The sequence below is a fragment of the Siniperca chuatsi genome, linkage group LG23 (genome assembly GCF_020085105.1).
Source record: "Siniperca chuatsi isolate FFG_IHB_CAS linkage group LG23, ASM2008510v1, whole genome shotgun sequence".
Lineage (NCBI taxonomy): Eukaryota > Metazoa > Chordata > Actinopteri > Centrarchiformes > Sinipercidae > Siniperca > Siniperca chuatsi.
In genome coordinates this window covers 20,847,490-20,868,779 of record NC_058064.1, presented here as the reverse complement: position 1 = coordinate 20,868,779, position 21,290 = coordinate 20,847,490, and the positions used below count along the sequence as shown (strand labels likewise).

The window sequence follows — 21,290 nt, the reverse complement described above, 5'->3', positions numbered from 1 at the left end:
CGGTATTTATTTAGAGAAGAAAGAGAAAACTCAGGAAATATCATCTTATTGTGCAACTTTCTTTCTAGACTTTTTAACCATTTGGTGACCACTCAGATTTCTTTTGGGAACCCTTGGAAGGCACAGACCCCCATGTTGGGAACCAACGGACTAAACATCCTACACCAAGTCAGCACTTGGGTTAAATCCAAGTCCAGGCTATACGTACAGTCTGGGGCCGCGGTTAACATAAATATGAAAAGGTATTCATGTGAACACAGGATAGGGTCATGTAAAGTGGGCCACAGTGCCACCACTGCACCTACAGCCTGCACCTTCTTCTGACCGGGCACATTGCACAAACACACACACACACAGGATGATGAAGACTGTGTGAAATGGTTGAAAGTGACGGAACACGACTATTACAACTTGACTATTTCCAACATCAAGAATGAACATCCATGCTAAATTTTTAAGGCGACACTTAGCGCTGTGGAGGAAATGTTATGTCCGGATCCATCTTCATGACAGCTGAGCAAACTCCATGTGCTGATGAAGACCAAGTGATATGGCTGAAAGCTCCTCAAAAAGCTAGTAAGTAGTTATTGAGTTTTCTTGTCCCAAAAAAAAAAACAACCTTTTCCCGCAGTAAATAATTTGTACTGCTGAATTGTGGTATGTGTGCCTGTAATTATTAATCAATTAATAACCAGTGGGCTACGAGATGTGCACCATTTTGTAGCCTAAGACACCTGAAGTGTGCTAATTACAGAGGGCACTCTTCCTCCATCTCAGCATAGGCAGGACAGAAGCAGGCCTTCATTTCAATGCAACAAGTCGGCCACTGAGATCAGCACGGTTCAGAGTATCAGTGGAGAGAGACCAGACCGGCTGTGGGACAGTCATGGAGGCTCCAACAGGCTAGAGAGCGGGGTGCTGCCCGCAGGAATATGCACCTTGCGGAGATAAGAACGTGCCTTTTCAGCACTTTGTGCGTTGGATCATTTTTCTGTTTGTCGGAACACGTGGAGCTGAGTGGCCACAATGCCGAAGATCGTCTATGTTTAGGAAGATGACGCACTCGTTTTGTAATATAACAGTTCAGTCTGCTCCTACTAGCGGTGCTATGTTTTACCCACATTCTTCTAACTGTATCTTTCATAAATTTCTTGTTATCATATGAGATATTACATCAAGGTCAAGAGTAATAAATGACTTGAATATGAAAGATTAGCTACGTGGGTTAAGCGTAATTAATTACAAGGAACTAACTAGCATTGCTAAATCAGGATTACATTTAACTTTAGCTTAATTAGCAAATCTTTATATTTGTTTACACATATGTACAGATATCTACAAATTACACTGTGGCGTCATATTTTCTGTTTGCCACTCTCAAAAAGACTAAACTATATGAAAGAGTCCAAGTAGAAGGAACACTTTTGCAGGCACTGCTGTTTACAAATGCACTTAATTCAACGTTCATATCAAAGTTATTGCTGGAAGCATTTTAAGTACCGAGGGAGACATCTGTCCGAATAGACACGCTTTGGTCGTGCGGAGCTCCTACGTCATGCAAACCCCCTGCTGTGTTTTACGCTTGAAGCGGAGAGTGTGAGTGGAGGAAGAAGGGCAGCCTGGAGGCAACTTTTCGAGTGGAACATCACAATCTGTTCGAAAATGGCTCAGATAACGAGTGAAGGGGCCGACCAAGATTCTCAGCCGACGTCGGATCAAAACGGCACCGGTGAAACAGCAGAAACCGGCAAGGAGGTAACGTTACAGGCCGTGCCGGACCCCAAACAGGAACCGGGCGACAACAGTGAGAACAGAGCAGGAATGGACGTGCTCAGTGGTCGTGGTACAACCGTGGACAACCCGTCTCCTGTTTCCGACGGGGACAAAGACACAGCGTTACCGACCGAAGAAACAGATAACGATGAAGGGGAACCCGGCGGTAAACTCTCTGAACCGGGGAAAAGTCCCGTACAGGGGAGTTTGGCGAGTAGCACTGATTCCGCACAAGAGGGCTCCCGGGTGCTGAAACAAGAACAAAGAGAGGGGGAGAACGTGTCCTCCTCACCGCCTACCGACCGCACAAAGACCGCGGAGAAAGCCGAGCACGGCACCAAGAGACGGGCCAGCGTTGAACTGACCTCTTCGGATGGAGAACCGCTCAGTCGGATGGATTCAGAGGACAGGTCTGTTGGAAGTAGTAAGCAGTATGAAGAGGCCTTGTGCTGATTTCTAGAACAGCCAAGAGGTGGTGTGAGGTCACAGCACGATGCCAAGTTCACTGTTTTTAAGTGTTAGCTAAGAACAATGTGTTTACAGGTGACGTTGTTTGCTGGGGAGCCCGGCGGAGGCGAAACAGTTTTCGGTTCGGGGAACGTTCCGCGAACGTTACGTGTAGTGCACGGGAACGTTCGCTGCGGGGTTGAAGCGAACATTCCCCTACGGTTATTCAGGAAAGTTTTTATCGTTCGTCTTTGGTGGAAAAATAAAAAAAAAATATGGTTCGCGGGACGTTACCGAAACGTTCCTCGCACCGCAAGACTATAGGTTCTGGGAACGTTCTGCTAAGCTAACAGTTACTTGCCCGGATGGTTTCGTTTTGGTTATTATCAGCGATAATGTGAGTATTTTTTTCAGCTCATGGGGCCTACCTTAAAACCGCACATGGCAGCATACATCTCTGACTATGTGACAAATGTCTCGATCCGCTCACAGCTATCGCTGTCCATTCAGTCCGTGTCTTCAGTCACCCACTGTCTGTCGCGATGTGTAATTACACAGCTAATGTTCCTCTTTATATCCTAAAATCAGCTGTATTTCTGGATGATATTAATTATGTGTCAGTTTTCATCAGGTACCACAGCCTTCTTTAAAGGTTAGGTTAAACTGAACGCAGCAGTTACACATATCTCTCCCATCTGGTGACCACCAACAGGTTTTCCTCCAGAAAGCAGTTAGCCCCAGCCAACAGCGCTTCTTAAATAACACATTTCCAAATGGAGTTTCATGATCAGTCAGCACCATCTGCAACAAAAGCCAGAAACAGAGAGGAGTGTTACAAACCAAGCATGTGCCAATACGTTTAACTATTTAGTTTTGCTGCTGCCACCTTCTTGAAGCTACAGTCAGCGGTGGGATGCAGCAGACAACACAACCTCTGTGATGCTTTTCTGTTTGGTAATTAAAGGAAACCATGGGTAGCACAGGACCCATCGGCCTCCACAGCAAAACCACTGAGCAGGCTGTCCGCATCACAGGATCCAGGCTGGAAAGCTTACAATAACTTTTAGAATGAGAGGTGAGCTGTGTGTCTCATCTTCCAGCCCCACTTACATTGTGTTCTTATGTAGCCTCCCACAGACAGTATGAATACTTTATACTTTTTCTAAAATCTATAGAATGACAAATATTTCAGGTTATTGCAAATCAAATTACCATACACCGAGTTATCATTACGGGGGTCAGCTTAGCTCAGTTATTATTATTATTATAGTTTAACTGAGGTTAGAAGCTCGTATATTTCTTCATTTGGACATTTTCAGTGCTCCTTTGGCAGGTAAGTTTTAAATGGGCGAACAGGTGATGAAGTGCACCGTGGTACCATGGTAGTCTGCACAAGACGTGGCTGTTTCCACTAACCTGAGTCAGTTGTAAGTTGATTAAGACTGTAGAAAGACTAGTTAGAAAGACAACAAAAAGCTAAAAGTAAAGATACTGTAAACGGTTAAAACAACCAGTTTCTGTCACTCCAAACAGCAGCAGTACAAATGCAAACTTGGACAGAACTACAAACAAATACCATTGAACAATACCATAAAGCCATCCCATCTATCCAAGGGGTTTGAGAACAGGATACTTAGGCCCATCTGCTGTGGGGGTTCGTCGGTCAAAAAAGCTTAAAGACAAGACTTGCTATAGTTAAAACATTATTTTATTATTTAGTCATATCACAGCCTTCCTCTGAACATTTAATGAGTGTAATTATTTTACAAAAAGGAGCTTGCTAACAAAAATAATAATAATAATAATAAATATAGCCACAAGCAGGCAGCAGTGATCGGGGTCCAAGCAGATTGTGACATTTGCATGCTTGTTTTTTTTTTTTTTTATTTAACTGACAAGAAGCAAAACTCGTGATTTCTTTAAAATAATTTGTGGTCATCACGATATGCTGATGCTCTGTTGAGGTGTATAAGGTATATACTTTCAGAAACATTTGCTGTTGCTTATGAACTTCAGTGAAGACGTGTTTCACATGAGTACATTTGGTGCTATTTTGATAAAAATTGATTGGCTTGTATAGTTGAAGCAGATTGACGTATCGAAATTTCTTTAACAACTTAAGTTCAGTGAAGTCTGTAGATGATCCTGACTACGCTTTGGGCCGATTGGCCCAGCGGTTTCTGATGAGATGTTGAAAATAGGATTTTGAGAAATTGAGGAAAAATTGCAAAGTCCGACATTTTTATAGCAGAAGACCAGAAGCGAGATGTTGGGATTAAACTTGTGAAACAACTTAGACTCTAAGCCAACCCGTTTTTGATTTGATTGCGGAAATGTAACCTTTTATTACAGCGTCACCTTGAGGTCAATGAGTGTCATTATATGTCAGGGCTCGACAGTAACTGTTGCCAGGTTGCCATTGGCAACCATTTTGAGAAATTGGCAACCCAATTTATTTTGGGCCATTCCAGCCCACTGTGTTGAACTCACCTCCGGAAGCAAAGTTTTTATCCACAGGGCTGGTGGATACTCTCCACTTTGACTCTGTCATCAGACAGCCATGTAGTATTTTAGGCTTTAATAGGAGCCTTTGAAAAGTGTTTTGGTAACTGGTAGCTCATAAAGGAGAGCAACTAAAAAATATAATCCGCTGCCTGCTTGAATGCCCACTTGGCTGCTTCTCAACTTTTGGTCATCCTGCTGTTGTGGCAGCTGTAAGACTTTACTGTAACCTTTGTTCCCACACAGAGCAGAGTGGCAGCTGGGAGTGTGTGTTTGTGTTTCAGAGGTGTTAGTCCTCATGTAGGACGTGTAAGCACAGCCCCAACAGAGAGCAAGTATGGACAGTGATCAGAGCAGATGGTCAGCTGGCTCGGCCCACACACACACACACACACACACACACTGGCTGCAGCACTATGCGAGTTGTCAAATCTCTTCCCATCACCTACAGATTAAAGTTAGTTTACAATTCTTAGACAGATGTTTCCCCTTCAAACAGCCAGTGGTTTCAGTGAACTTAAGTACACTTTGAAAATCATCTTGAAATCTGCTTGAGAATTCAACAGTAATGAGTTTGTGATTTGTAGTTATTGAGCTAAAACATGCAAAGTCCACCGTGCTTCAAACACAGAGCTGAAACAGCTCTACAGTACCTCCTGTTCTTCAGTACATTGTGAACTCAGCAATTGTACTTAGCCCCTAACTATAAACTTCATCAAAGAGGAAAGTCTTTAGCCTACTCTTAAATGTGGAGATGGTGTCTGCCTCCCGAACCCAAACTGGGACCTGATTCCAGAAGAGGAGCTTGATAACTGAAGGCTCTGGCTCCCATTCTACTTTTGGAGACTCTAGGGACCACAAGTAACCCTGCATTCTGGGAGCGCAGTGTTCTAGTCGGATAATATGGTATTATGAGCTCTTTAAGATACGATGGTGCCTGACCATTAAGAGCGTTGTAGGTGAGGAGGATTTTAAATTCTATTCTGGATTTTACAGGGAGCCAGTGCAGAGAAGCTAATATTGGAGAAATATGATCTCTTTTCCTAGTTCTTGTCAGTACACGTACAGAATTCTGGATCAACTGGAGAGACATAAGGGACTTATTCGGGAGCCTAGAAGTAACAACTACACTGACTAGTTTTTCTGCATCATTTTGAGACAGGATGTGACTGATTTTTGCAGTGTTAGGTAGGTGAAAGAAGGCAGTCCTTGAAGTTTGTTTCATGTGGGAGTTAAAGGAAAATCCTGATCAAAGAGAACTCCGAGGTTCCTTACGGTGCAGCTGGAGGCCAGGGCAATGCCATCTAGAGTAACTATATTTTTAGATAATGTGTCTTGTGGTTGGGGCCAAGTACAGTAACTTCAGTTTTGCAGGTCATCCAGGTTTTTATGTCCTTAAGGCATGCTTGAAGTTTAGCTGACCGATATAATTGGGTATTATCTGCATAACAATGAAAGTGTTTCCTAATGATATTGCCCAAAGGAAGTGTGTATATATAAGGTGAATAGAATCCAAGCACAGAACCTTGTGAAACTCTAACTTGGGCGTGCACAGAGGACTCACCATTAACATGCACAAACTGAGATCGATCTGATAGATAGGATTCAAACCAGCTTAGTGCGGTTCCTTTAATGCCAGTTGAATGTTCCAGTCTCTGTAATAGACAGTCAATGGTGTTGAACGCAGCACCAAGATCTAACAAGACAAGTACAGAGACAAACCCATTGTCTGATGCATTTAGAAGGTCATTTGTAATTTTCACCAGTGCTGTCTCTGTGCTATGATGCACTCTAAACCCTGACTGAAAATTTGTTATGTAGAAAGTCACACAACTGATTGGCGACTGCTTTCTCAAGGATCTTAGAGAGAAAGCGAAGGTTTGATATAGGTCTATAGATGCTAAAACCCCTGGACCAAGAGTGGGCTTTTTAAAAGTGTTACTAAACCCCCAAACCACTTTTTTCAGCTGAAAACCAATGTGCATGGGTATTTAGTCGTGTTGTTGATGGATTCAGGTCCAAATCTTGACATTTTAGTGCAAAGTATTTGAATTCTACATATTATGTTATAAATACGCGACTGCCCTCTACAGGTTGAAACCCAGCTATTGCAATTGAATTTTGCTATTGGCTGATATGGAGGCAGAACAGACTGTTAGTATTTGTTAGCTAGTGGCCAGAATGGGTCGGCACTGAAGCTTTCCCAGCTGCAAAGTTTACTCTAATTTTTGCTAACCCTCTCTACTTAGTATTTTTAAATTTTGGTGCAATGGTTCGGACTTTTGCTTGTAATGACTGTAGAAGCACCACCGGACTGCATTCTTTCCCTTGATGAAATTTATAAACTGCAGGGCCACGGCTAACTTACGTACTGACACGTATACGTTAGCCTCTCTGAGCCGCTAACGTTAGCTCAGCTACAGCACAGGTGCCACACAGAAACTTTTACAAAGGGCCATGAATGTGCTTCTGACTGTCAAAGCTCCCCACGGACTGTGTTTCCAGCGCGGACACGGAGAGGCCGACAGCAGCTGCTCATGGCTGGTTAGACTACCAGCGGTTGCGCCACTTTGCTGCATTTTTTTAAGATATGCTGGGAGGAAGGGAGCTAGCAGAATTTAGGGGTTTAGTTATACTTTAAGAAGTTTAATTACAGCTACTTTAAAGGACTGTGGTACACAGCCTGTTAATAAAGACAGACTGGTCATATCCAGTAAAGAAGCGCTAAGGGTAAAACTTCTATAAGCAGCCTAGTTGGGCAACTCCTTTTTCTTCATGTTATCTATATCTTCTTGTTTGTGAAGTAGAAAATAGAAACACCAAGTGGAACAGGAGACATCCTCAAATGCAGCCCTAGGCCCAAACCATCATCTGTTCTTAATTATGTCTAAGACTGCGTATCATTGGTTATAGTGTGTGTACTGTAAGTTATTTTTCTTTTTCTGCATGTGTATTTTTGATTTGATTTTGTCAGGACCGTTTGTAGTATCATCTTTCTAATGTCTTTCTGTCGTGTGTGCATGTGTACTCTCCAGTATTGGCAGCACCCTGATGGACATGGAGAGCACGGCGTCCAGCGGTCGCTCCACCCCGGCCATGCTCAACGGTCATGGTGGGGGTGCGGCAGCGGGGAGCGGCTTGGCGCCAGCGGGGGGCAAGTCTCTGAGCTACACGTGCTGCTGGGATCACTGCCAGCTCCTGTTTCCCAGCAGCCCCGACCTGGCCGAACACATCAGAGCCACACATGTGGACGGACAGAGAGGAGGGGTCAGTGTCTCGCTGTCAGGTTACGGGGTGTGTGTGTGTGTGTGTGTGTGTGGCTCCCAAAGGTGTGTTCATGTAGTTAGTTTTATTTAGGAAAATGGACCTGCAAACTTCCTGAGAGTTCCTGAGAATGCAGGTGAGTTTAATAGGAATCTGTTTTTCCATACCTTCCTGACACATGATGATGATGGTGTGTGTGTGTGTGTGTGACTGTAAAAGCTGGGCTGCTGGTGATAGAAGTCATTGTAGCATGCCAGTGTTTCTATTAGATCCGGCGCAGCTTCTAGCCTTTACGGCAGCGGTTTAGGGTCCCAGAATCATCTCACGTGAAGATCCTCAGCTAATCAAATCTGAGACACACAAACAGCATGTGTGACGCAGCGGAGACGGAGAGAGAAATAGTCAGAAGTCATTTCACATGGTGTGCTTTAAGAGAAAAGAGAGCTTTTAATCCAGAATGCACAGACTCTACATGATCGTTCGCAATGTGAAGCGCCTCTAACGTTACGAGACAAAGCTCTGAGCATCTTCTGAGCAAACGTACCCGCTCAAATCCAAACTGAACACACATAATATAAATTGGGCTTTATTGGCGTGGGAAACATGTTAACATTGCCAAAGCATGTGTAGAATAAAAACAAACAGAAGAATTGTGATATTAAAATATATACAGATAATTAAGACAGGATAATAACAATAATAATAAATTGTAGACTTGCAGTTAAAATACAAAGTGAAAACTTGTATTTTAACTGTAGCACCAAATGCTTGCTCATGGTGGGATTTGTTGGGTCTCTGTAATTAATATTATAAAGAGTTCGGTCTAGACCTGCTCTATAGGAAAAGTGCAATGACATAACTTCTGTTATGAATTGGCGCTATATAAATAAAATTGAATTGAAACTAAACACTGCAACTACTACATATGTTCTGTTTCTGTACTGAGACTGAAGTATGAAGTGATGATTTGATCACAACTCATAAATACTGTCACCCACAGTCAGTCCTGGAATCCAGGCTGCAGTGATCAGATCAGATCATTATATTATGATCAAATCAACACCAGATACATTCAGGCCAGTGCCAGTGTCTCTGCTGTGGGATCAGTCACTTTGACATTTAAGATGTGTGATCACAGAGAATGTCAGAGGGGACTAAAGGTTGTCTTCTTAACCTTTCTGCCCCAGCTGTGGGCGGGGCAGGCATGAGGAGACGTGGGGAATAATGGTCTCTGCGGGAAGACATTCCTAGTGTCGCACTAAGTTGTTTGAGAAACCTGTTCGAGCGACAGAAATAGTTGTGTGAAGAATTGGGGGGGGGGCTGCGAGAGGAGCCTGCTCATTTCTCACCTCCATGCAGCCAATCACAGTGTGAAGCGGGTGTGAATGTCAGATTGTCGGTTTCAGAAACTGACGTGGTGGGGGGGGGGGGACTTAACTCTTCAATTGACCAAAGTTTAGAAAGAGCTCTGTGTCATTTTGTTAGTTTTTGTTAACGAGTGCCTGTTGTGATGAAACTATGGCTCTGCCTTCCCCCGAAGCCTTGACCAGAGGAGTAGGATCCCTGGGAAAGGTGTGAAAGTGTTTTTATACTGAATCGCAGAGTAACGGCAGTAATCTCTCCACCACTCCACCCCTTTCTGTGTGCTGACTTCGTCATCAGTGTGTGTCTGTATGTGTGTGTTCCACACAGGTGTTCGTGTGTCTCTGGAAGGGCTGCAAGGTGTACAACACGCCGTCCACCAGTCAGAGCTGGCTGCAGAGACACATGCTGACCCACAGCGGGGACAAGCCGTTCAAGGTGACGACACACACACACACACACACACACACACACACACACACACACACCTCCCGTCAAACCATCCATGTCCAGTCCGCCATGTCGCTGACACTCTGCTCCCCACTGTAATCCCTCTGCATCATCTACGCTTACTGACACTGTCAATCGTCTGTGTCCCTGCAGTGCGTGGTGGGAGGCTGCAACGCCACGTTTGCCTCTCAGGGGGGGCTGGCCCGTCACGTCCCCACTCACTTCAGCTCACAGAGTTCATCCAAAGTGTCCAATCAGGGCAAAGTGAAGGAGGAGTCTCCGTCCAAGGCCGGCCTCAACAAGAGACGGAAACTCAAGAACAAACACAGACGCTCGCTCCGTATGCTCAGCATATGCACACACACACACACACACCTCAATATCCAAATACATTTTCAGCGTATTCAAACCCACACTGAAGCGAAAGACAAAACGGTCATCATAATTTTTATATTTCCAGCCCGACCTCACGACTTCTTTGATGCTCAGACCATGGACGCGATCCGCCATCGAGCCATCTGCCTCAACCTGGCAACGCACATCGAGAGCCTGGGAAACGGACACAGCGTGGTCTTCCACAGCACGGTGGGCTCTCAAACACACACACACACACACACACACACACATTAGTCAGTGCAGGAATTGATATGTCATTCCGTGCAGCAGAGCATTGTCTTCGTCTCATGCCCGTGTGTTTGTGTGTTCAGGTAATAGCCAGGAGGAAAGAGGACTCTGGCAAAGTGAAGGTCTTGTTGCACTGGACACCTGAAGACATGTAAGTCCCGCTCTTCTCTCTTCCTCCTCACTCCCACCCTGCTGCTGTGTAAAACAAAACCGGTCAGATTGGAGTAGGTTAAATTATTAGTTAATAATTCAGTTCCAACTGCTGAGATGAATTTGGATACAAATGAATATCAAAATCCAACTTTTAAAGCCCTTAAGGCAGAGTCTGTACTGTTGGATTAGCTGATCTGATTCTTACCAATAATGTGATTCACAAGTGTTTTTAGATTGAAAGTCCTTAATTCCCAGTCAGTTCAGTAGCAGCCATCATACAGCAGCAGATTCTAATTCTGCAGATGCACCGTGTGGAGTTCATGCACGGCTGCCATGACGCAGGTTCTTCCTTAACGGTAATTGAGCATCTGAGCTTTTTTGTACACTCATGAAATGTTCGGACAGATTCCAAGTTTAAACAGTGAGATTATTTGGAGTATAGCCCACTTTTTTACTTGAAGCAAATCTCCAAACCCTAATTTATCTAGATAGTCTAAATAGTGTGACATAGTGCTCTCACCGTAATTCTCCTGTAATATTGCTGTACAAGACAACTCTTTCGCCTGTTAGTCATTCATAACATGCGGTTGATTTGCAGTCTAATAATCGTAATAATGCGTAGACGTGTTAACACGTAGAGTTTGGTGTTAACACGCTAAATATCGACGCCTTAAGATGTCTCATTTCGACATGTTAACATGCAGATACCTGTCGCAGCCAACCGGTTGTTCCATTCTTGTCCAATCTGGGTGTTAGAAAGGAAGTCTGAGGCACAGCGAGTTTTGGCTATTGCTGTTCCCAGCCGAACGGTTCGTGGAGCACACAAACCAAAATATTAGGCTAAGCTATGACTCACCGTGAGTGCCTGTAACTTAACTTAATGATGATGCACTGTTGATCTCAATTTTAATATCAATAACAATCATTTCCAAATCTGTCTGCTTGTAATGTTAGCAGTCCACTAGGCGTCACTGTGCACATTCACACGTTTGTGCCATCAGTGAAAGAAAATGAGCAACCATGTATAATGCTGCATGCCTGATCTTTAACATGGGATTCCGCTTTATGATGCAGGGCTCGACAGTTTGCCATGTTGCCATTGGCAACCATTTTGAGAAATTGGCAACCAATTCTTGGCACTTTTAACATAAAAATTAGGGACAGCAAGCAGTCAAGAGCAACTCCATTCTCAGATCTTGCGTAGGGCGCCACCTAGGCAAGATCCTCAGTATGTCACATGAGGAGAAATAAAGTGATAGCTTGCTCCACGGTGCAGATGTGAGTGTAAATGTGTTCTTCACTGTGTGTCAGACTGCCAGATGTGTGGGTTAATGAGAGTGACAGACTGCAGCAGAAGACCAAGGTGGTTCATCTGTCCAAGCTACCCACAGACACAGCTGTACTCCTGGACCCCAACATCTACAGGTGTGTGTGTGTGCGTGTGTGTGCGCGCAAAGGTACTTTTGGATGTTGGTAGAAACACCAGAAGAAAATGTGTGAACCTTTTTTCTCCCGCAGGATGTTCTTCTGAACACCTCCAGAGGAACTCCACTGTCACTTCCTGCTAATCCAACCTCGAGGAGGAGACTCTCCTTTTCCCTTCGTCTCCATCTCATCACCTCTTCTCGTCTCCTCCCTCTCTCAGAGGATGCTGGGAGATTAGTGACTTATTTGTCATGACTCTGAAGTGTTTTTCTCATTAGGTGCTGAGTTTACTGAGATGTTGCTTGTTTTAGGTAACACAACTAGACTGAAAACTAACTGACAGAACTGTAGACAGTTAGACACATGTAGAGAGAAGCTCTTTGTAAATACTTGAGATTTGTAATATATTTTTATACTTTGAATTTTTTACTGTAGATAGATGTCTTTTTTCTGCCAAACATTTTTAAATAGATGTTTTAAAGACGAATGATATTGGTCATGTGCATATAGCTGGCATTGCTCTGGTTTGATGTCATTAAACTTTTCCAACCTCCACTCAGTCTCAAGTCTTTATTACAGCAACAATCAGGTACGTGTTTGTTTGTAGGGGACATAAATCAACACTGACACTGTAAGAGCACGTGGCCCCAGTTTTCTTCCATAGGTTTGACCAAAGCCTGTGCTACTGCGTACAGCAAGGTGATTCAGACAGGCTGTCTGTGTTTGTAGGCTTTAATGTAGGCCCAGTCAAACATGGGTGGGACTAAATTAGGAAGATGCTTGGGGTCCTTCCCCAAGAAAATGTTATGTTATTTAACTAAAAACTATGCATTCTCACATAACTTTAGCCAATTATAATATTAAAAACACAGATTGTAGTTTTTTTACATTACATTCAGACATTAGCAAGAAGAAAGTGAAACAAATGCTCACTGATGGAGTAAGTGCAATGTCCTGAAGTAAACCTTCACATTTTTGTGAGTGAAAACACTGCCATAGGCTTCTAGTGATAACTAAATATTGTTTCTAGAGCAGCAACAGTACAGTTCACAGCAAAGTCACTATATAAACTCAGTATCTCACTGGAAACAAATCAGTGAAATAAATAGCCCAATATTCCTGACATCCAAATACTGAGTAAAGTTTAGAAAGAATGAAGGACAGACATCAGTCAGCATCAGTCCCTCCTCCTGTCCTCTGTCCTCCTCCCTCTGCTGCTGCTGTGACTCACTGCCTGCAGGTGAGGGAGGGGCTGGTTTGTCTCAGCCAGCAGGAAGTTTACAAGAAAACTCCATACAGAGAGCTTTTGTTTTACCTTGTTCAGAACAATTCACTATCAGCTTAAAAGCACGCTGTTGTAATAAGAACAACTGCGGACAAAGCAGGTGGAAATATTGCTTTTCTACTTTTTCCACTTTTTACTAAAACGTAAAGTTACCTTCATTACATCTGGTTGAGTCTCCGGCGCATCTTCTGCTCTGCTGTCCGCTGAGTGTGCTGCGTGTAGGAGCCCTTGGTCAAACACGCAGAAGAGAGGACAGAAGCTAGCGTGACCATAAAATATTTTTTGCCATGGATCCGCTCCAAAGTTTTCAAAGTTCTTCCTTGGCCCATATACTACACCCTTCCACCAAGTTTCCTGAAAATCGGGAGAGTGGTTTCTTTCCGTAATCCTGCCGACAGACAAACGGCATCGAAAACATCACCTCCTTGGCAGAGGTAATAATGGGTACAATTAAAACTATTTTAAGTCAGTGTAAAGGATATTCAGAAATTTGATTCAAAACACATTATAAATGTTAGAAATGTATTACTTAAAACACGTTACAGTGACTTTTTAACTATGTGGTACTGAATTGTGGAGTTTTTCACCATTTTTGTGTTCAGGATTTTTTGGGCGGGGCTGAAATCATGGCTTGATGACGCACTGGAGCCACCGAGCATGGCCCCTCCCCTAACTATAATAACTAGAGGCATTAGCATCAGTGGTTCGCTGCTCAACAGTGTCATTGCCGTTAGTTACTACCGCCACAGCTAGCTATGCCTTCTTCCCGCCAATGCATATTCCCTGGATGTGAGAATTTACAAAACAGCTCGGTCTCCTTATTTAAATTTCCCAAGAATGATGAGATCAAGAAGATGTGGATTGATTTTGTGAGGATCACCACCAACACCCTTGGGCCCTAAATCCAATCATTCCTCTGAAAAACAGGACAGCAGAGGGAGCCATGCAGATGGGACACAGTATTTCTCCGAAGGTTAAAGAAATGCTGTGCAAAATAAATAAAACCTTAATCCTGCTTCAACTAATTGCTATAGAAAACTAAACATGGCCTAACATAAGTATTATGCCTCTTGTCATGATGTCTATGGTTAAACGTTGTGTTTATATGGAAGCGGTTGTATTCACGGCGTCACAAAAAAACGTCATATTTACTGGCCGGAAATCGTAGTCGGGCGTCCTGTCCGCAGAAAAGAATGGCTGGGCTGCTGAAGAAGGTACGACTAGAGGTCATGTTTTTGTTTGTGTTTTAGTGAGAGAAAGAAGGGCGGTAAAGAACGCAGTACCAGCTAAGTCAATATTGTTTGCACTACATCGTCTGACGGTGTACTTATGTGGTTGACTTACATAGGCACCGTTTGCAATTTGAACGAGACGCTGCGGTGTGTTAGCTAACAGAACTTAGCTAATAGCTGTTTTGCTATCTCAGCTAGGTAGATCCACCTAACCCTTAACACCCTGCAGTAGGCAACACCAAGGATTAAGCTACGATAACATTTACTTGGTAATATCTGCATACTCTGTGTGTGTGTGTGTGTGTGTGTGTGTGTGTGTGTGTGTGTGTGTGTGTATAGAAATAATGTGTGTTAACTTGGATGGTGGAAGCAGTAACGTTAGCTGACTTCACGCTGTTATTGCACATTCCTTGGAGTTATTTAACGCTAGCTAACCTAAGTGTAGAAACTTTATTTGAGGGGAAAAAAATTATAAAAATTAACGAAAGCGAAATTTTAGAATACTCAAGAGTCAAAGTTGTTAAACCACTTTCGCAAAGTATATGCTAATAGTTTCCTTTACGGGTCCGTGCATTTCTAATGATTTCCTACGAAGGTAACAGCCACTAATTATAGGAAAATGTCCACTTGGTCCGTTTTAAACTTCCATGTCCATGTAAAAGCAAGCCTCATCCTAGCCCGAGTTTGTGCATCTCATGTATTAGCATATATTCGGCTGACAGAGGTTTTAAAAAAACAAAGACGAAGCATATTTTTATCCCTTATTTATCTTTCAGCGGACACTGTCATTTTTTCATCCGGAGGGTTAGAAGAGTCTTTGGGGATCCTGATCGTGTTGAAACATTCTGGGTTTTTCACACCCAGGTGGATTGGTGGATCCGATGGTTCCCTCTGTGACCTGAATGCAACAGAGGCACATAGTGGGGCCAGCCTAAACGCAAGCATACAGTTCAACATATATGGAGAGTAGAGTTTACAGTATAGATAAATGTTGAACATTTACTTTAATCGACAGCTGCTTGTAAACCCAACAAAACTAACTACTCCGATAACTGAGGACAATATTTTAAAATGTAGTATTAGTATATATTAGTATTAGTGTAAAAATATATTTCAAGTCTTTAGGTCTGAACCTTAACTGAGCTGGTTGACACAAGCAAACCTGTCCTCAACACCAGGATGTGATGCATTATCATAAACTGGTCTTTTTCATGGCTAACATATCGGCCTGTCATCGAAGGAAGAGCACTGGTGTAACCAATATCATTGATAGTTCCTTTGCAGCTAATCGTTAATGTTATTGGTTACACTTGTCTGTCGTAAGAAAGGTTAATTCATTCAGAATTTTAAAGAATGTCCACTGTTGTCAAAAGTGATTGTAATAGTGTCACTGCAGGTACCGCTTGACTTGATTATTTTTGAGAAAGTTACCATTCTGTTCACTTTATACAAATGATTGATTTAATGGTTGTCCCATTCAGGCTGTGAACTGCTAACAGTTGAGCTGAGTGTGTGTTTACCGCAGTGAATGTTATGAGGTTCTTGATCAGAATGAAGTTTGAAATTGATAAAGTGAAGAAGTGAGTAGGAGCTGAAGTGACTCAGACTTAAGCGTCTCTCCTGCTGGTCTCTTCCAGACGACCGGCCTGGTCGGCCTGGCAGTGTCCCACAATCCACATGAGGTGAGCAGCCGACGACGAACACACCACACACACAAGTCCACTTATTAGCGATAAACCATGACCACATGATGGAATGCATGAAGTTACTGACACTACTAAATAAAGTTGGCACTGCTAAACAGTAGAAGGGATTTAGTAGCCTTTGGTCTTCTCTCAGCGTCTGAGGATTCTGTACTCGAAGATCCTGGCGTCGGTGCAGACCATGCCACAGGACGCAGCCTACAGGAAGTACACAGAGCAGCTAGTCAACGAGAGGTTCAACCACGTCAAGATGGTAAGTGAGGAAATACTCCCGAAGCAAGTTTAACTTAGTCTGGCTCTCTGGCTTCATCTGTGAAGCCGGATAACTGCTGTCGTGAAGCTGATTATCAGCCGTCAGTCAGTCACCTCTGGTCTTATATACCAACTATGATCGTCTTCATAGGAGAGGCGGGTTCTTAATTACAAACAACATCATCAACCATGAGGGGAGTACTTAATAGATGAAGATGAAATGGTTATACAAGTGGGAAAATGCAGTTATAGTGGTGGCAAAAGATATAGACTATAATAAAATAAAAGAAGCTACAGAAACAGTAGAAATAACAACCAGATATTAAAAGAGGCTTAAGGCTATAAAAAGTCGAGCAATTATTGTATGTCTTAAATACATTTGGCTTTGTCAACATGTTCAGAGCGTTAGTCTTACATGATTGAACTTTTTGAAGTGTGTGACTTATTCTTTAGAGTTTGTTAATCATGAGACAAAAGCACAGTTTCTGCTGCCAAACAGAGAGAATAAATACATGCCAGATGAGGTCTGATTTATTAACTGCGTGGGTTTTATTTTCTAATGAGCAAAGTGCTTCTACTGATTTATAAATAGCCCGTGTCGCTGAGCCTACATGTCACTGTATTGTAATTCCAGTACTTAAGTCGCTGTGAGGGTTCTGTAGGAATGATGACTGTGTGTTGGCAGGTTTCAGACCCTCTGGAGTTAATCTGCTCTGCAGCAGGTTAACAGTGCAGCATAGGTTACCATGGTGATGTACCTCAGTTAAAAGTGAGCCAGCTTCATGATAGCAGAAAACCTGAGTTATGATGAAAGAAAATGATGAAAGTATGCTTCTCTTCATTAGGAGCCTGATGTTGAGAAGCTGGAGAAGAAGATAAACTGTGGGCAGATTGAAGAAGTCATTTTCCAGGTAGGTCACTGATACTGTATTCATTTCTTCATACTGTCAGAGAGATAATAGGTGGACACACATTCCAACTGTTGCTAACAAAACTCTATATAATTGGACCAAGACTAAATAAACCAAGTGGTGCTTAGTCTGGGTCGGTTGGTGTTGACATTCAGAAGAGATAATGTTGCTGAAGGAGTCTAATTGTTTGTGCTCTGATCACATCGCTTCTAGTCATTCCCATTAAGATTATTTTAAACATTGTGGCCATCAACATGAGCGAGCATTATTTATAATGGAGTTCATCCAGGTTTCAGGTCAGAGCCCAGCTCAGCTGATGTTCACCTCCCTCTGGAGTTTACTCACTTCCAGCTGTAGAGAGTGGAGTCACAGTCCTTGGTGCCCAAGTATCGTTGTTTTCACCACAGTCTGCCACACATTAGCCAGGTCTTTTGCTTTTGATGGATGTCCATTTCAGTTTGTTACAAACACTTCTGGAAATTGTTCTTGGAGGATTTGAGGCTGCTGCTTTGTGTCAGTCTGTTGGTCAGTGTAGTATTCCGATTGATCAGCAAAATTCCAACAAAACATTTGCATGTTAAAGCAATATAATACGGTGTAGTCCCTCATTCGTCCAGGAGTGTTCCATCGTAGAAAAGGTTTCAGTCGTAGTCATCTGGACACTGTTTTGAGAATCAAGACGTTTCGGCTCCCATCCGGAAGTCATTCTCAATTGTGAAGAAATTGGACGGGAACTGGAAATTACTCAGAGTAGCTTAAATTTCCAGTTCCCGTCCAATTTTTTCACAATTGAGAATGACTTCCGGATGGGAGCCGAAACGTCTTGATTCTGAAAACAGTGTCCAGATGACTACGACTGAAACCTTTTCTACGATAAAGCAACATAATGTTCATCTCATATTAAATGCTTAGAGCAGTGGGGAGGTGCAGTTTACCAGCTGTGTTCAGGTGAACCACAAAGTTAACTTTGGCAGCAGGATGTTTTAAAAAGTAGTTTCAGTTGAATTTTACTGCTTCTTCTCTCCCATGTGACGCTGCTTGCCACTGTAGTGACACCAAATGACTCAACAAATGTTGAATTCTGCCTTCTTTTCAGTGTATTAGACAGAAAGAGGCCATTTTGTATCAGCACATATCAGATAACATATACACGTACACACATATCTGTGGGGCTCTAGTTTTGAGCCCTCAGTGTTGTTGGTCAGATGATAATTGTTCATTTTCTCTATTGGTATTGGCCATAGTCTTAGGATTTGGCCTGTTCTGGTACATTTAGCACCTCTCAAACTCAGTAAATTAACATTAGACAAATGATTTATACTTCAATGAATTATTTGCTTTGAGTGAAGTCCTTGAAAAGGGAAAAATTGCTCTTACAGTACTTCAAAGTCCTTGAACTTCATTTTGTAATGTCTGTATGAACACTGTTATGAAGTAGTCACAGGAAATGCAAAGCGTTTCAGTGAGATTAGCACTTACCGCTGGAGTATTTAAACGCTCATTTTGGGCATTTTGTGACAGCGGATCAGTTTGAAATGCTGCAGGTAGTAATGCAGCAGTCCCTGTGCCCAGACTCATGCCGTGTGCAGCATAAAATCAGATCATGGTTGCTCACAGAATGATGGATAAAGGCTATTACTGCCCGACTTTATTAAAACCACAATAATTTGTTTTGCTGCCCCCATAATTCAGTGACCTGTTACCACCACTAACTACAGGTGTCGCCAAATCAACCAGGATTACAACTTTAAAGGACACACATGAGAGTGGTATCAGTGTATTTCCAAACATTTAAAGCATGATACCTGAATTGTCTGTTCTTCATGGGATAATCAGAGTTTTGTTGTGTGTGTGTGTGTGTGCAGGCGGAGTGTGAGCTGGCTCTGTCCAGGAAGATGTTGGAGTGGAAACCATGGGAGCCGCTGTTGGAGGAGCCTCCTCCCAACCAGTGGAAATGGCCTATCTGAATACACCTGTGCATACTGTCTGTGTGCTCCATACCCCTGCTTCTAATGAAGTACTGTACAAATAAAAGTCATGCAAATATTTCCATCAAGTGTCATTGATGTACTTGTCACAGATTAACATAACTACTCCACCATTAGCAGATTACATTTTTACAGCTGTGTCTGGAGAAAGCTGAATCCAAATCACGTGACTATAGCTTGTTATAGTCAGTTGTATTATAATGGACATGTTTCTTAAGATTTTCAGGTAAAGCGACTAACCCAATTTTTTTGCTTAATGAAGAGTGCCAGGGTCAGTGTCGTTAGAAGCAAAACCTTTTATCACCAATGTCAACATGTATCCCTCCACAGCACAGTCAGAATTGTGAAAATAAGAAAGATCCGTTTAACTTTTTAGATGGAATACAGCTGCTATAGTCAATAAAGGAGGCGTTATGTAGTGTGCATAGAGCTAAACCTGATCCCAACAAACACTTCGTCGAACTACAACGTGCTGTACTGTAGTCAGACAGAAGTTCATCACACCTACAGCTGTGTCGTCCTCAGGCTCTGACCTCCTGTGAGCCGCTGGTGGCTCGCTGTAACAGCTGCAGCATGACGGGATAGATGGGAGCAAACTCCTTCCCCTGCCGAGCCCGGACTGACTGCACATAGGCCTCCAGAGCGCCCCTTAGAGGAGAACAGAGAGGAAACAGGTCAGTTATGGTCATCTAGTAATGACTTCAGCAAATACGTTTTCAGTGTCCGGCTTGCTTTGACACGGGAGTGACTGTATCGCTACACAAATTACAGTGTGGACAGAGGACAATGCCCTGCTGATTATGGCGGTGTGCCAAGGCTTACCATAAAGTGAACAACCAGTTAAAAACGTTCAGAGGCATATACAGTATTGTTCAAAATAATAGCAGTACAATGTGACTAACCAGAATAATCAAGGTTTTTAGTATATTTTTTATTGCTACGTGGCAAACAAGTTACCAGTAGGTTCAGTAGATTCTCAGAAAACAAATGAGACCCAGCATTCATGATATGCACGCTCTTAAGGCTGTGCAATTGGGGTATTAGTTGAATTAGTTGAAAGGGGTGTGTTCAAAAAAATAGCAGTGTGGCATTCAATCACTGAGGTCATCAATTTTGTGAAGAAACAGGTGTGAATCAGGTGGCCCCTATTTAAGGATGAAGCCAACACTTGTTGAACATGCATTTGAAAGCTGAGGAAAATGGGTCGTTCAAGACATTGTTCAGAAGAACAGCGTACTTTGATTAAAAAGTTGATTGGAGAGGGGAAAACCTATAAAGAGGTGCAAAAATGATAGGCTGTTCAGCTAAAATGATCTCCAATGCCTTAAAATGGAGAGCAAAACCAGAGAGACGTGGAAGAAAACGGAAGACAACCATCAAAATGGATAGAAGAATAACCAGAATGGCAAAGGCTCAGCCAATGATCACCTCCAGGATGATCAAAGACAGTCTGGAGTTACCTGTAAGTACTGTGACAGTTAGAAGACGTCTGTGTGAAGCTAATCTATTTTCAAGAATCCCCATAAAGTCCCTCTGTTAAAAAAAGGCATGTGCAGAAGAGGTTACAATTTGCCAAAGAACACATCAACTGGCCTAAAGAGAAATGGAGGAACATTTTGTGGACTGATGAGAGCAAAATAGTTCTTTTTGGGTCCAAGGGCCACAGGCAGTTTGTGAGACGACCCCCAAACTCTGAATTCAAGCCACAGTACACAGTGAAGACAGTGAAGCATGGAGGTGCAAGCATCATGATATGGGCATGTTTCTCCTACTATGGTGTTGGGCCTATTTATCGCATACCAGGGATCATGGATCAGTTTGCATATGTTAAAATACTTGAAGAGGTCATGTTGCCCTATGCTGAAGAGGACATGCCCTTGAAATGGTTGTTTCAACAAGACAATGACCCAAAACACACT

General features: G+C 42.9%; 3 protein-coding genes across 4 annotated transcripts in view; 2 read left to right on the top strand and 1 right to left on the bottom strand.

Moving 5' to 3' along the window:
• The first annotated feature begins 804 nt into the window (after window positions 1-804).
• Window positions 805-12,555, top strand: LOC122871174 (zinc finger protein AEBP2-like). 2 transcript variants are annotated; one of them, XM_044185949.1, is made up of 8 exons: window positions 814-2,183; window positions 7,758-7,989; window positions 9,679-9,786; window positions 9,952-10,138; window positions 10,259-10,383; window positions 10,506-10,573; window positions 11,887-12,000; window positions 12,094-12,555. In XM_044185949.1, the coding sequence occupies exons 1-8, from the start codon at window positions 1,663-1,665 to the stop codon at window positions 12,104-12,106; spliced, it is 1,368 nt and encodes a 455-aa protein (XP_044041884.1). In that variant the 5' UTR covers window positions 814-1,662; the 3' UTR covers window positions 12,107-12,555. The 2 variants fall into 2 exon arrangements, with proteins under 2 accessions (XP_044041883.1, XP_044041884.1); XM_044185948.1 differs by having other exon boundaries at window positions 805-2,183; window positions 9,952-10,383.
• A 1,830-nt stretch (window positions 12,556-14,385) lies between these two features.
• On the top strand, window positions 14,386-19,433 carry ndufa5 (NADH:ubiquinone oxidoreductase subunit A5). Its single transcript, XM_044185954.1, has 5 exons — window positions 14,386-14,499; window positions 16,155-16,199; window positions 16,357-16,473; window positions 17,318-17,383; window positions 19,249-19,433. The coding sequence occupies exons 1-5, from the start codon at window positions 14,479-14,481 to the stop codon at window positions 19,348-19,350; spliced, it is 351 nt and encodes a 116-aa protein (XP_044041889.1). The 5' UTR covers window positions 14,386-14,478; the 3' UTR covers window positions 19,351-19,433.
• The window catches only part of cog5 (component of oligomeric golgi complex 5), an 80,608-nt gene continuing 78,320 nt past the window's right edge, over window positions 19,003-21,290 (bottom strand). Inside the window, exon 22 of the mRNA XM_044185947.1 lies at window positions 19,003-20,019. Coding sequence (XP_044041882.1) covers window positions 19,893-20,019 — 127 coding nt within the window. The 3' untranslated portion in view covers window positions 19,003-19,892. The remainder of the gene's footprint in view (window positions 20,020-21,290) is intronic.

Excerpts from the sequence above, each read along its gene's own strand:
- LOC122871174 (XM_044185948.1), top strand. The coding sequence starts at position 1,663 with ATGGCTCAGATAACGAGTGAAGGGGCCGACCAAGATTCTCAGCCGACG. Across the intron at positions 2,184-7,757 it reads CGGATGGATTCAGAGGACAG|TATTGGCAGCACCCTGATGG; the intron begins GTCTGTTGGAAG and ends TGTACTCTCCAG. Across the intron at positions 10,384-10,505 it reads GCGTGGTCTTCCACAGCACG|GTAATAGCCAGGAGGAAAGA; the intron begins GTGGGCTCTCAA and ends TTGTGTGTTCAG.
- ndufa5 (XM_044185954.1), top strand. The coding sequence starts at position 14,479 with ATGGCTGGGCTGCTGAAGAAG. Across the intron at positions 14,500-16,154 it reads TGGCTGGGCTGCTGAAGAAG|ACGACCGGCCTGGTCGGCCT; the intron begins GTACGACTAGAG and ends GGTCTCTTCCAG. Across the intron at positions 16,474-17,317 it reads GGTTCAACCACGTCAAGATG|GAGCCTGATGTTGAGAAGCT; the intron begins GTAAGTGAGGAA and ends TCTCTTCATTAG.